This window comes from Phaseolus vulgaris, chromosome 2, assembly GCF_000499845.2.
Source record: "Phaseolus vulgaris cultivar G19833 chromosome 2, P. vulgaris v2.0, whole genome shotgun sequence".
NCBI lineage: Eukaryota > Viridiplantae > Streptophyta > Magnoliopsida > Fabales > Fabaceae > Phaseolus > Phaseolus vulgaris.
Genome location: NC_023758.2, coordinates 17,550,520 through 17,563,582, shown reverse-complemented (window position 1 = coordinate 17,563,582; position 13,063 = coordinate 17,550,520). Strand labels below are relative to the sequence as shown.

At 33.4% G+C, this 13,063-nt stretch overlaps 1 protein-coding gene across 2 annotated transcripts in view; it reads right to left on the bottom strand.

Moving 5' to 3' along the window:
• LOC137810831 (uncharacterized) overlaps positions 1-13,063 on the bottom strand; it is a 29,344-nt gene that overhangs the window by 6,507 nt on the left and 9,774 nt on the right. For both annotated transcript variants that reach the window (XM_068612293.1, XM_068612294.1), the window contains exons 12-22: positions 12,578-12,811; positions 12,377-12,471; positions 12,214-12,256; positions 11,531-11,682; positions 8,814-8,924; positions 7,938-8,006; positions 7,687-7,830; positions 7,143-7,217; positions 6,875-7,051; positions 6,675-6,760; positions 194-248 (exon numbers count right to left, since the gene is read on the bottom strand). In XM_068612293.1, the coding sequence (XP_068468394.1) occupies positions 194-248; positions 6,675-6,760; positions 6,875-7,051; positions 7,143-7,217; positions 7,687-7,830; positions 7,938-8,006; positions 8,814-8,924; positions 11,531-11,682; positions 12,214-12,256; positions 12,377-12,471; positions 12,578-12,811 (1,241 nt within the window). The remainder of the gene's footprint in view (positions 1-193; positions 249-6,674; positions 6,761-6,874; positions 7,052-7,142; positions 7,218-7,686; positions 7,831-7,937; positions 8,007-8,813; positions 8,925-11,530; positions 11,683-12,213; positions 12,257-12,376; positions 12,472-12,577; positions 12,812-13,063) is intronic.

The following is a 13,063-nucleotide window of genomic DNA, read 5'->3' as shown; positions in this document are numbered from 1 at the left end:
AAGTTGTTAAATACCAATAAAATACAAATCTAATCTAAAGTTCTAGTGAACATGAACAATAATAAAATTCAGCCAAGTTTGGGAAAAAAGAAAATAAGGAACAAGTTCATCTCAGCCTCGTAAATTCTATCGTATAATTAATGGAAATACTATATTTTCAATCAAATGTAAGTCACAAGATAAATCAACTAACCTTTCCATCTTGATAGATGAATGCAGATGCTTCAATATAAGCAACTGCTTGATACCTGACAGAAAATGCCACTGATCAATAAATCATCGATAATAAACAATTATACCAACTATGAAACAAATAAACAAAAAAGACAAGTGATGGAGTGAAAAATAATAATACAGGACGGTAGTAATCATAACTATTTATATGCACTATTTCCTATTTGTTATAGATTATAATATCAAGTAGTTTAAAGTTTTATGAAGTGGATTTTAAGTCTAACTCTACCCTACAAAACCAACTTGTAAGGTAAGGTTTGCACCCCACTTGTATATTATAATTTGGCCTTATTCCTATCTGATGTGAGATCTCCAACACACCCTTTAATATCACGGAATGAACATCTCAAGCATGAGATTAGAAATTTGTGGGTGGTCTAATAGGAGTCCAATAGTAGTAGCACAACAACCATAATGAACTCGACAATGATAGACTCTGAATGGCTTTAACACCATGTTAAGAAATGCATTTAAACCTAATTTAACCTCATAAAATCGACTTGTAAGATTTGCATCCACTTATTCTATAATTTGGCCTTATCACTGGTCGATGTGGACTCTAAAACACAACCCCTCATGCTGAGGAGTGAACATCTCAAACGTGAGACTACGATGCCAAACAAACTTGACTATGATAGGTTCTAAATAGCTTGATATCACCTTAAGAAGTGAATTTTAAACCTAACTAAACCCTACAAAACCAGTTTGTAAAGTGAAGTTTTCACTCCATTTCTATATTGTTAGATATTATGAGATAGTATAGATATTGTTAGATATTTCTATTTATGTAATGGGCTTAGCCCATATATTTCTTATTCTATACAATGTTATCGATATCGGATAACAGATCATATCGGAGACCCCATAAATCCTTTGTAGAGGTATAACGAAAACCATAACGTGTTATGGCGGAAGCATTGCAGTCCAAAGAAATATAATACATACATATAAATAACTTAAAAAAATACAAAAATAATGAAAGCGACAATCATAACTAAAGATTATATTATGTCTAAAAATTCAAATAACAATAATCAAATCATCTTATGTAACACCACAAATTTAAAGTTCAAAACATAAAGTAACAATTAAACACAAGAAATTGTCTTATGTTTCTAACTATCCGACTCTTCTTCAATCACAACATAATTGTCTTCAATATTATCTAATGAGGATATTCTTCCTCCTTTTCCCCTTCAGAGAAACTTTTGTCGAAGTTAAGTAATTTTTCAAACTCAGAATCAGAGTTATCATGCAATTCATTCCCAACCCCAATTTGAATCTTGTCTTTGCCCTTCCTTGTTGAGGATAAGGTTGTAGCTAGACCTTTCTTAGAAGCATGGGAAGATCCAATGACAATACCATCACCACTTGATGGTAACTTTCTTTTATTGGTTGCTTGTCTCCTAGTGTAAATTATTGGTTCTCCAACACCTGAAACTTCATAAACAGTTGCCCAATTAAGAGTGGGATCATCATCAAAAAACCAACTCATTTCCCCCCTCTTCATTATCATCATCTACTTGTCCCACTAACCACTCATTGCACTCATCAATGTCATTGAGTACAATAGGGTTTATTTCATCCCTAATATTGCATCTTTGAGCAAGTTGTTGGTTATACTTTACGTAAACCAAATCATGCAACCTTTTGTGCTCCAACCTATTCCTTTTTTTGAAATGAATCTGCAAGTATAATGTGAATTAATTTCTTTCTACATCCTACAAGATAATAATGGAATGAGTCTTGTCATGAAAAATAATTATTACTTGCTCAAATACAGTACAATTGTGCTGACATCCTAGTGCACTACATGTCAAACTTAAAATCTTGATTGCTAGCTTTTGTAAGTTGGGAGCTGCGTGCCCATAATTCTTCCACTAGCGAGCTATAAAAGTAAAAAAAAAAAAGTAATTTAAAATGTATGATAAAATTTATATGTTAACACAATTTAGAAAGTGTTTAACTGTTTCACCTGGGGTTGTGGTCTTCCTTGGTTCTTTGGCAAAATCATCACCAAACAGTCCACCTCCACTCTTATAAATAGGCAACTCAGCTAAAATTTTTTGTTGCACATCTTTACTTGGCACCAACCTCTTGATACAAGCATACAATCCATTATAACTTCCAAATCATATTCCATTTCTGAATTAGAATAATAGAACTCTAGATTGAAAAAGTGACCAGCTGCATGCAAGGGGGGATGAAGTTGACATGTCCATTTATTATCAATGACTGTAAATACATCCTTGTATTTACTTTCATGGTTATTGAATGACTTTGTTATTGTTCTTTGGCTTTCTCCATTGCTTTATTTATATATATACACACGTATACATAACTCAGTTGTTTTTCTCTTCTATCAACCAAACGAAGTACATGAACAAGAGGAGTCATGACTTTGAGTGTAAATACAACATGATTCCAAAATGAAGGCATAAGAACAATTTTTGTAGCTTCTTTCCCCTTAGCTTCCATATACAACTTCATCTTGCTCCATTCATCTAAAGTGAACATTTTTCTCAAATTTTCCTTCTCTTGATACAATCTTTGTAATGATAAATAAGAGGTAGCAAACCTTGTAATTGCATGTCTTACTAATTCTCTCTTATTTGTAAATTGTCTTATAGATAAAGCTAACAAGACTAACTCCTCTTTGAATTGTCTTCTTTATTAAAGGAATATTTCTGATGTCTTCAAGCATCAAATCTATACAATGAGCAGCACAAGGTTTCCAATAAGGATTATGTCTTTTTTATTCCAATAATTTACCAGCCAAGACATAATTACAATCATCTCAAAGAGAATTTCTCTTATCTTCAAAAATTTAGAACCATCAATCGACTTGACAAACATTGTCCTTGCATGAGAGTTCACGAAAAAGTTAATCAAACACTGTTGCTTCTGATCAGTCCAAGAATCTGACATGATAGAACAACCATGTCTGCTTCATTGCAATTTATAATCTTTCAACAACTTTTCGATCTACTCAACTTCCTTGTTAAAGAGTGGAACTCTAATCTCATGATAGGTAGGAGCTGACAAATTAGGTCTATAAGCACCTACAACATCAATCATATCTTGAAAACTCTTCAATCATACAAGATTGAATGACAAGCCTGCTTCATACCAAAATCAAGCAATATATTGATGAACTGATGCCTTTAAGTTCTTGTCACATGCTTCTTTATTAATACTAGTTTGCTTGAATTGTTCTCTCTTTTCTCCATTGCAGCATTTGGATTTCTAAAACACACATCCATTGGTCATTTTTTTCACCACTATTTCTCCCCTTATCATTACTGGCAGTGGAAATTTCAACTTCATCTTCACTTTCAATATTATCATGTGTCACACCATATACAGGATTGACGAAAGAAGTGACTGCTTTTTCTTTAAATAATTTTCAAAGCTCTTCTCTCACATTTTTTGGAGTTTTGGTGCAAGTAGCTACATTGTCTTTCTTTACCATCAAATGTTTTTTAGCCCTAGTAACTCCCCCTTTCATAATTTTCCCACAGTAGTTACAAACAATTGTATTTAAATTTGTTTCATCCATTGCATGACAATGTTTCCAGTTCTTGAAGTATCCTGTTCATTGGCCATTATGCTAGAAAATAGGAATAGTTTTATAAAAATAATTATAGTGGAACAAAAGTGGAAGTGAAAAAAGAAAAAGAAAAAAAAAATTAACAAGTGAGAAAAAAAAATCACTTGAAAGGCGACAGCAACTGGTGGCAACGGGCAGTGGTGGTAGGGAGAAATAATTAGAGAAAGTGTTGTGGTAGAGATAAAAAAAATGTATTGTGGATTGTAATAATTATAACGTTTTAAATGGGCCAAAAATAGGCCCAAAAAACCTAATTTTAAGTTTTGATCTTTTAATTAGGGTTTAACAGCACATACAGCCACACACACAGCACATTCAACATTCAAATTTTAATTAGGGTTTTATTAGGTAAAAGTTGAAATGGGCCAAAGGCCTATGTTTTTTAAAAATGAGGTTTAGGTCTTCTATCTTCTTCATTTTGTTGTTGTCACAACGTGTGGCATCACCGCCATCGCACTTGCACACCTTGTGTCACTACCATCGTCTTTTTCTTTGCCTTTTTGGGAATTTCCGTTTTCCGTTAGCACCCCGAGATGCCAAAAGCGGCCACCATGGGCCACCATGGAAAAACTGCATCGCCACTGCCTTGTTGTAGTAGTGGTCAAAAAATACGCCACCGTCTTCCACCATGGTGCCGCCATAATCGAAAAGTGATAATATTGATTCTATATAAACATAACCCTGTGTGTTCAATATACACAAGGGATTTATCTTATTCTTCTTTTCTTTTATTTAATATGGTATCTATAGCATAGGGTTAAGATTCAAATTATTTTTTGTCAATTTCTTAATTCTCCATGCGAATACCATTGGAATGTTGTAATTCGTATACTGAAGTACATTAAAGGCTCTCTTGGAAAAGATTTGTTATATGGTCACAATAATCATACTAAAGTCGTTTGTTATTCATATGTTGATTGAGCAAGATCTCCATCTAATAGAAGATCAACTTCCAGTTATTGTGTCTCCTTTGGTGATAACTTAATCTCTTGGAAGAGCAAGAAACAAAGTGTTGTGACGAGATCTAGTGCAGAAGCATAATATAGAGCTATGGGCTCGGCTACTTGTGACCTTATTTGGCTTAAACAGTTACTTAAAGAATTGGAATTTGAAGATGTCACTCAAATGAAACTTATATGTGATAATCAGACTACTCTTCACACTAGCTCAAATCCAATTTTTCATGAAAGGACCAAACATATTGAGATTGATTGTCATTTCATTCGAGAAAATATTATATCGGGAGATATCAAGACTAAGTTTGTTAATTCAAATGATCAATTAGCAGATATTTTTACTAAACCATTACCAGGGCCTAGGATTGATTACATTTGTGACAAGCTAGGTAGGTGCATACAACTTAAGGGGGAGTGTTAAATATTATAAGATATTATGAGATATTATAGATATTGTTAGATATTTCTATTTATGTAATGGGCTATGTGTTCAATATACACAAGGAATTTATCCTATTCTTCTTTTCTTTTATTTAATATATATTATAATTTGACCTTATTTCTAGTCAATGTGAGATCTCCAACATGAAAAAATAATACAAAGTGCATATGATGCATGTGTTTAATCCTAAAATTCTCCTTCCAGTTGATGCGTATACAAATATATCATGTACAAAGCTTGTTACAAATAGAGTTTACTTGAGGTCCTCTAAAGGATTTAGTAAACATTTTTTAATAGTAAGTGAAGACAAAGCGAATCAAATTGCTAAAAGGAACATTTTCTTAATTAAAAATGATAGTCAATCGCTATATGATTGGTCCTTCCATGAAAAATTGTAGTGAGCAACATGAAAAGAAGAAAAGTTAGAAAAAGAATGTACAAGACCAAGAGGAAGAGACAAAGAGGGAGAAAAAGTAGGAACATATGGCAAGGAAAAAGAAGATGGAGATGATTGGATTTGGTGGGAAACACAATGGTACGGAATCTAATCCTTTTGAAATTGACATCTTTTGAGATGTAGAATAGCCAAAGAAACACATTCTTGTGATTGGAACTCCATGTTGTATTTCTTATATGGCCAATCAAGGTGAAGAAGAAAGAGGTTCATGTAGGGAATTGCAATTTAAGGGGGGAGGTAGGTAATACGCTAATAAGGTACATGGCGGTGAGAAAGGATTGGTCCCAAAATTTTAGGATAAGAGGCATGTGATAGGAGGGTGAGGCCAAGTTCTACTATGGGCAAGTTTATTCTTAGTTCAATATTGTAACATGTTATCAAAGTCTCTTCTAGTATATCTCACTTAGAATATGTTATTTGATCATAATTAAGACTGTTTCAGGTCACTTATAAATGCCTACTTCTACAAATTTCACACTCTATATGTCCTATATTAGGCATAAAAGGAGTGTACTATCAATCTCACATTCATTAAGAATATGGAGATAGTACTGCATATGATGACTTCAGTAACCCTTCCCTCTTTGAGCTAGCTTTTGTGGTTATCTAAGGCCTAGTTTGTTCACAATTCTCATAGCATAGAGATATCATTTACTATTGGTGTTTTATCCTCCTTTACTACTTCTTTATTTATTTTTTTCCTTCTGCCTACCAAGTTTGATGGCAGCATAGCGTATTTTATCTTTACCCAATGCTTAAAACATAAAAATGACTAACAGCAATGATAATTGGATACCCTTTCCTTTAATATAGAAATATAGAATCAGGACAACATCAATAAAAATCCAGGTTCTACGAACACGCATTTCTCGCACTATTAATGAACATAAAAACTTAATCCATCAAACATAGTAGTCATACATTTATTGGGGATTTATAAATAAGAATATCTTTTTGCATTGAATTGTGGCTTACCCAAGATTAAGAAGGCCAGCAACCGTACTAATGCTAATATCAAAATCCACTTTGGGCTGAATGATAAAGTTCCCTTCTTTGATGGGCTGACGCATGTACAAGATAACAATTTTTTTAATAAAATAAATCAAGAAAATGCCACAGTATCAGCAATGTGTATAATTATGTTAAGCTATCAACAAGCAAATAATGTTCCCAACCTCTCGTATCAGCAAAGCAAATCTGCCTTCACATATTCTGACTCGAATACAATCACTGTCTCTCAACTGTCCATTAGAAGGGATCCCAGGAAGCCTAATATAAATGTCAATGAATTTCTGCACCGAACTGCAAAATTTTGCTGAATCAAGAATTGCAACAATATCTTGATATGCTACCTGTAATTTATTACTATATTTTCAGCAAACATGTGAACAAAACCTTCTCACAATATATGTATGTATGAGTGTGTGTGGAGTTGAAACTTACTTTTTTGTTACTCTTTAATACAAATAATGAACTCTCAGGAGAAAGCACAGGATCAAAATCATTTCGAATTTTAAGCTGCAAGACAACATTAAATGATGATGTGTCATATAGTCATCGATTATCCAAAAGCAACAATTTGTTAACCATAATAAAAGAAAACTGAGACACTACTACAACAAAAGGGTGACCGGTGTGAGCAGCAAATAGAAAGAGTTGACTACAAATATCAACTGAAATAACCAACCTATTCATTGTTATTCACACATAGGGGGACAGGTCAGTCATCCCGCATGAAGCCAAAGTTTTTCTCAAAATTAACAGAAATACATATTATAAAGTAGGCATAGTTAGAGAGCATTGTAAAAGGCAAGGAAGTTTACTTCTTTTCATGGAATCATTGGTGGTTAAACTGAAAAATCTAAAATCATCAAGGCAGGCTTTTAAAATATAAAACCTTGTCAGTTTGCATGGAATCGTTAATGGTTTAACCATTAATTCCAAAGCAGTTTTAAAATATAGGGGGGAAGGCATACTATCCACTAACATGTGCATGAACAAGATGAGGTTCAATAAGCTGCTGGAACATAGGAAACACTGTCATCATGATCTCATTTTGAGAAATAAAGCATCCCACTCTACTTTTATCCCTTTGAACTCGTGAAATCAAATGTGAATGAACACCTCCAACCTGTTTCAAATAAGAAAATCAAAGTAAGAGGCTTTCTTAGCCCCACAATAACAAAAAGAAATAAATGAAACAGAAGAGGGCGTTCATAGATGGAGACTCATTCTTACAACAGCAATCCACAAGTCAAGTGATATTCGGATATCAGGATGCAAAGCAAAGACGCCTTCAAATATAATCTGGTCAAATTAACAAATGGACTCTCAAGAACCACAATGAAACAATCACATAAAGAACTAGCATAACAGGACAAGCAAACTATATCGGGATTTTAGCATACAGATAAACTATATATAATGTCAAGCTATCATGCAAACAATTTTCAGGTGTCCTTGATTTCTGAAAAAACTAAGAAACAAGCAAAAGTGGGTAGTGGGTACAGAACTTTTATATGAAGTGTAAATGGTGGACAAATAAATTGCTATATCCCCTACCCCAGTGTGACATGGGATGTAAAGGAAGCAGAAAGCACACTGTATCGCAGTCAGTATTACAGTAAATCAATGACTTCCTTTACCAGATTAATAGTGATTTCATTCTACGGAGTCACTTTTAGCATAGCACGAAAGCCTGCAAGCTATGAAGGGTTAAACCATATGGAAACTCCTTAGTAGCTATTGGCATGGTAACTTCAGAGAAATAGGCAGGTCAAACATGGCATACTACCAAACACACGTTAGAGATAAGACCATTCCAAGGCCTACACCAAATATTGCTTTCCAATGTTCTAGTTAAAATATATATCAGCAAAGGGTTTAAGCAAGCTTTCATTTTGTTCGAACTTTAAGCTCAAGGAGCATTAATCCAGTACCATGTTAATATTTAGATTGGCACTGAATTCAAAATCTACTAGCTTATCTTTTCATGAAAACTAAAGTGCAATGAAGAAATTACTTTTCAATTTCAGGCTATTTTATTAAATCTCACAAGAAAAGTCAGTACAGAGAAAAAATCCTAGGCCTTTGGGGCGCTAGTTAATAACTGACCACTCCACAATCTTCAGAAACTTCAAGTTCCTTGAAACCATTTCGAGCACCACTTTCCAAGTCAAATATAGGTACTTTTGTTCTTTGACCATTTCTTATGTCATCAATGTTCTGCAAGGAACCCAAGAACGAGAATGTTAAAGAATCCATCAGTAATTTGTCTGAAAATATCCACAAGCATAGACTAACCAAGCACTTAAGGCAAAGAGATATTACCATCAACTTTTTTCCAGGTGAATATAGATATATTACCATCATCTTATTTGAGCAACAAATGGAGAAAGCAAAGAAATCAAGAATTTTACAATAATGTAAAAAAAAATGCTATTTTAACTGTTTCAAGACACAATTAGGAAACAAGTAACTAATACCAACAAACTTTGCAGCAGGAATCAGAAAAGGGTTGTCCATAAAGTTTTTGGACCATGACAAATAGAGCCTCTGCACGAGAATGACAATTTTAATCACTAAATGAATTTATTATAGTTTTGGTTTTCGATAGTGCCCCATGTTACTTTTTGATCCAAGAACTAGCTTCACTCAGGCTCCATATGAATAAATTTCTCTATAAACACTTGTAAAAGAAAATAAGAAAGTAAATTGAATTGAGCATTTCTTTAAGATAAAACAAAAGTTAAGGTATACAAGTTGATTTCATCCTAGGGAAGAAGTTCGATTTATTTTTCCTTTTAACTTCAACTATTCTTCTTTTCAAGTTCTATAAAGAAATTTATTGAAATGTAATAGGATAAAGATTCTTTGTAGTTACTTTAGAAGAAAGATTAATTAGTGTATGGCGAACAGGAAAGCAGCCTGAAAAAAATGTAAAATAATAATCATACCCATTGTCAGACACATTCATATTAGAAACTCCTAGCTTCACATTCATGTAGACACTCCTAGCTTAATTATTTAAATTTAACTTATAATTATTGAACTCTATACCGACAAATATTGGAATATCACAATAATTAGATAACATATTGCATATTATTGTGTCTACATTGAATCGTGCTCATTTCTAAAACATCAATTCTCTCTTTTAATTTAAGATTTGTTTTCATGTTAAATTAATACATTAAACAATAACTGTGTTCATACTCCACCTTTATCATACATATCCTTGTGTCCATGATGCATAAACTGTCAAGCTCGAACTTCGCCCAAAAGATGTGGCTCTATGTGTGAGAACCCAGTAGGATATACACATGGCATGGAGGCGGTGCTGAACACAGCCCACCAAACCTCTGCATTGCCCAGTCACCGGACAAACCAATGATGGCCCGGTCCAAAAAATAAATTATGTTACAAAAAGAAAGAAAAGAGAGAAATGTTCTCTCTTCCCTCTTCACGTTCACATCATTCCATGCTGGCAAGTAGTGAACAATTCCACACAGCCAAACAGTGTTTTGGGGTGACAATTGCAACTTTTGTTGACGCCTTTTCTCTCCACTCCTGTAATCAACTTTCATTTTCTTTCTTTTCTTTCTCTCTATTCGCTCTCCCTATGCTCCAATTGAATTATTTTATTTTATTTCCCTTCCACTGCTTCTCCATAGTTTTTACAAAAAACAATTACTAATTTAAAGGAGTTTATTTTGATTTTAATACCACTAAAAGATAACAAATGATGGAATGCAATACCTCTTAGTAATTTGTTTAAAACTTTTAGTTATCAAAATATAATATTGTTGTCATATACATACACACACACACATCGTTCCCATGTCTTATGTTTTTTTATTTTGTCGTGTCCTCATGTGGATCCAGAGATATTATAAAGTCTATGTGCCATTCTTGTGCTTTATAGATGGAAAATAGAGCCTTTTTATAACACTTGTCATTCTTGGACCACAATGACATTTTCACAATAATGAATTTATTAGAATTTTGATTTTTAAAAGAACAATGTAAATTTTATCAATATATCGCTCACTTCAAAGAGCTGTATTTTCAGTTTTAAGTCAGTTAGCTGTTCATCTATCTATCTGACAGCTGTCAGTGTTAGTTGTTTGATGTCTGCTGGGAGTTAATTTCCTTTCTTAGCTATATATCGCAACAATCAATGTTGTTGTAATAATTTTTTTCCCTCCAGCAATAAAATCAAGTTTCAATTCTCTGAAACTCTATGAACCTTAATAACTCCAAATTAGCACCAAGTATCAATCAAATATTTATATTAAATTAAAAAATTTAAAATATAAAATAAACTGTGAGAAAATTATTCAAAACCAAAAACAGCTTTTTTTAAAGAAGTATTTCCTTTGCTTCAAATCCTTAACTTCTACTGATTTTTAGATTTAATTAATGGAATTGTGTTACTGAGTTGGATTGTCACATCATTCAGATCAAGGGATAAGAGTTTTGGAGCAATTGACAGGACGTGTAGACTCCCTGTCAAATTATAAAGCTCTTAACTAGATCAAGTCTAACCAGAGCTTGTCCCAACTATGCAATGGTTTATATCTTCTAAAGCAAATGACTCATATTAAGTTGTTCATTACTTCAAACCAAGAAGTAGGGTATGTAATGGGCACTAAAAGTAGTGACACTGGATTGACAAATCATGGTAAAAATAAGTACAAAAAAAGATTCATTTTTCAGAAGAAATAAATCGATTTTTATACAGAAAAAGTAATGTATGTGAAGGTGCAGCATCAATCAATATCATGCAGAGTGACCCAATCAACTGCATCTAAACTGTTTAATTACTTTACCTTCGATAGCAGAGATAAATCAAGTGCGCTGAAGTCATCATATTTAAAATCCTTTACTTGTTTATAATAGCTTTCCAGGGAAACTACTTCACAACCAATTATATTTGCCATTTTATGAGCCAAACTAGTCTTCCCAGACCCACTTGGACCTCCTGAAAAGCACAACTTCTCCAGGATAAGTTATTCTACCAGAATTACAGCTGTAAAAATGCATGTTGAGACTGAGATGAAGCAAAATTGATTCAGCATTATTCAATACATCAGTAACCAAAAGAAAAGTCTGATATGATTTTTACATACATAGCAAGCTGAAATCATTGGACTAAAATATTTAACTAATAAAAGGCTCAATATTGGCTTATCAAACTTGAGTGGGTCATGTGCTAAAGGTGAGCTGCATTTGAGTCAAGTTAATGGACTCCCTTTCCTGTTAAGTTTGAGATAGGAATATTTTGATTCAGCTTAATTAGTTTCCAGCTTTACCAGCAAACACGTGAAGAACCAACCTGGTATTTCTAAAACGATAATAGCTAAAGTGACCTTACATTTATTTTTACATCCTCCTTATATAAATTATATCAGTTTGGAGTCTTTTTCCTCTTAGATATTTGTATGCTAACAGGGATACGCAACAAACACACACAAAGGAAGGAGGACGCTGTATCAAGAAATGTCCATATTACCAATTCCAACTATGACTGGGACACCTTTATTCTCCAACAATGCCTGGAACAAAGATAAATAAGCAAATATGATTCCATCAAACACATAAATATGAATGTCCTGTGTAATTGTAATCTTCAAAAGATAAGACACGGAACAAATTTCCAAGCCTTTGCTCCTTACTTGTATTGCTTGAACAGCCAAAAGCAATCCCCTGTCCAAGTCAAATGAATCAGGCATTGGAGCAAGCCTAATACTATCCCTGAAAGATGAAGGATCTGTGGTTGCTTCATGAGAGAAGTCTTGAAATAAAGGAAATTTTACGCAAACATGTAATAAATTATCTACAAAATTATTTCCATCCTCCAATTCAAGGAAAAATACCTAGGACTGAATTGTCAGGCTGGGAGGAATCGGAAGATAAGAAATGCCATGCAGCAACAACAGGTTCCATTTTAGATTTTGTCGGGGATCGAGTCCATGGCTGAGGTAAATCCTCAAGCCCAGTAACAACATTAGGAGTAACACGGATTGGCTTTGGCGCAGTGATTGCTGTTTCTTGACTGCCAGCCACAATTGTATTAGACACAAGTGGTGGAGTACTAAGACGAGGTACACCTGCAAGTGAAAGTGAGAAGTTGAATACAAGTCAATGCAACATAAAATCTTTTTTTTTAATTTGTAATCTATAACTATAATATATATATATAATTACAATAAAGGGAATATCCCTTTCCTGTCCCCATATTTTGTTGGACCCCTTTATGCTTTGAAAACTCTCTAAACCACCCACTACACGATAGTTGTTTCTTTCATACTCTCTTGTCAAATTAATTATATTGAACTGCTTTTAAAAAAATTAAATGTGTA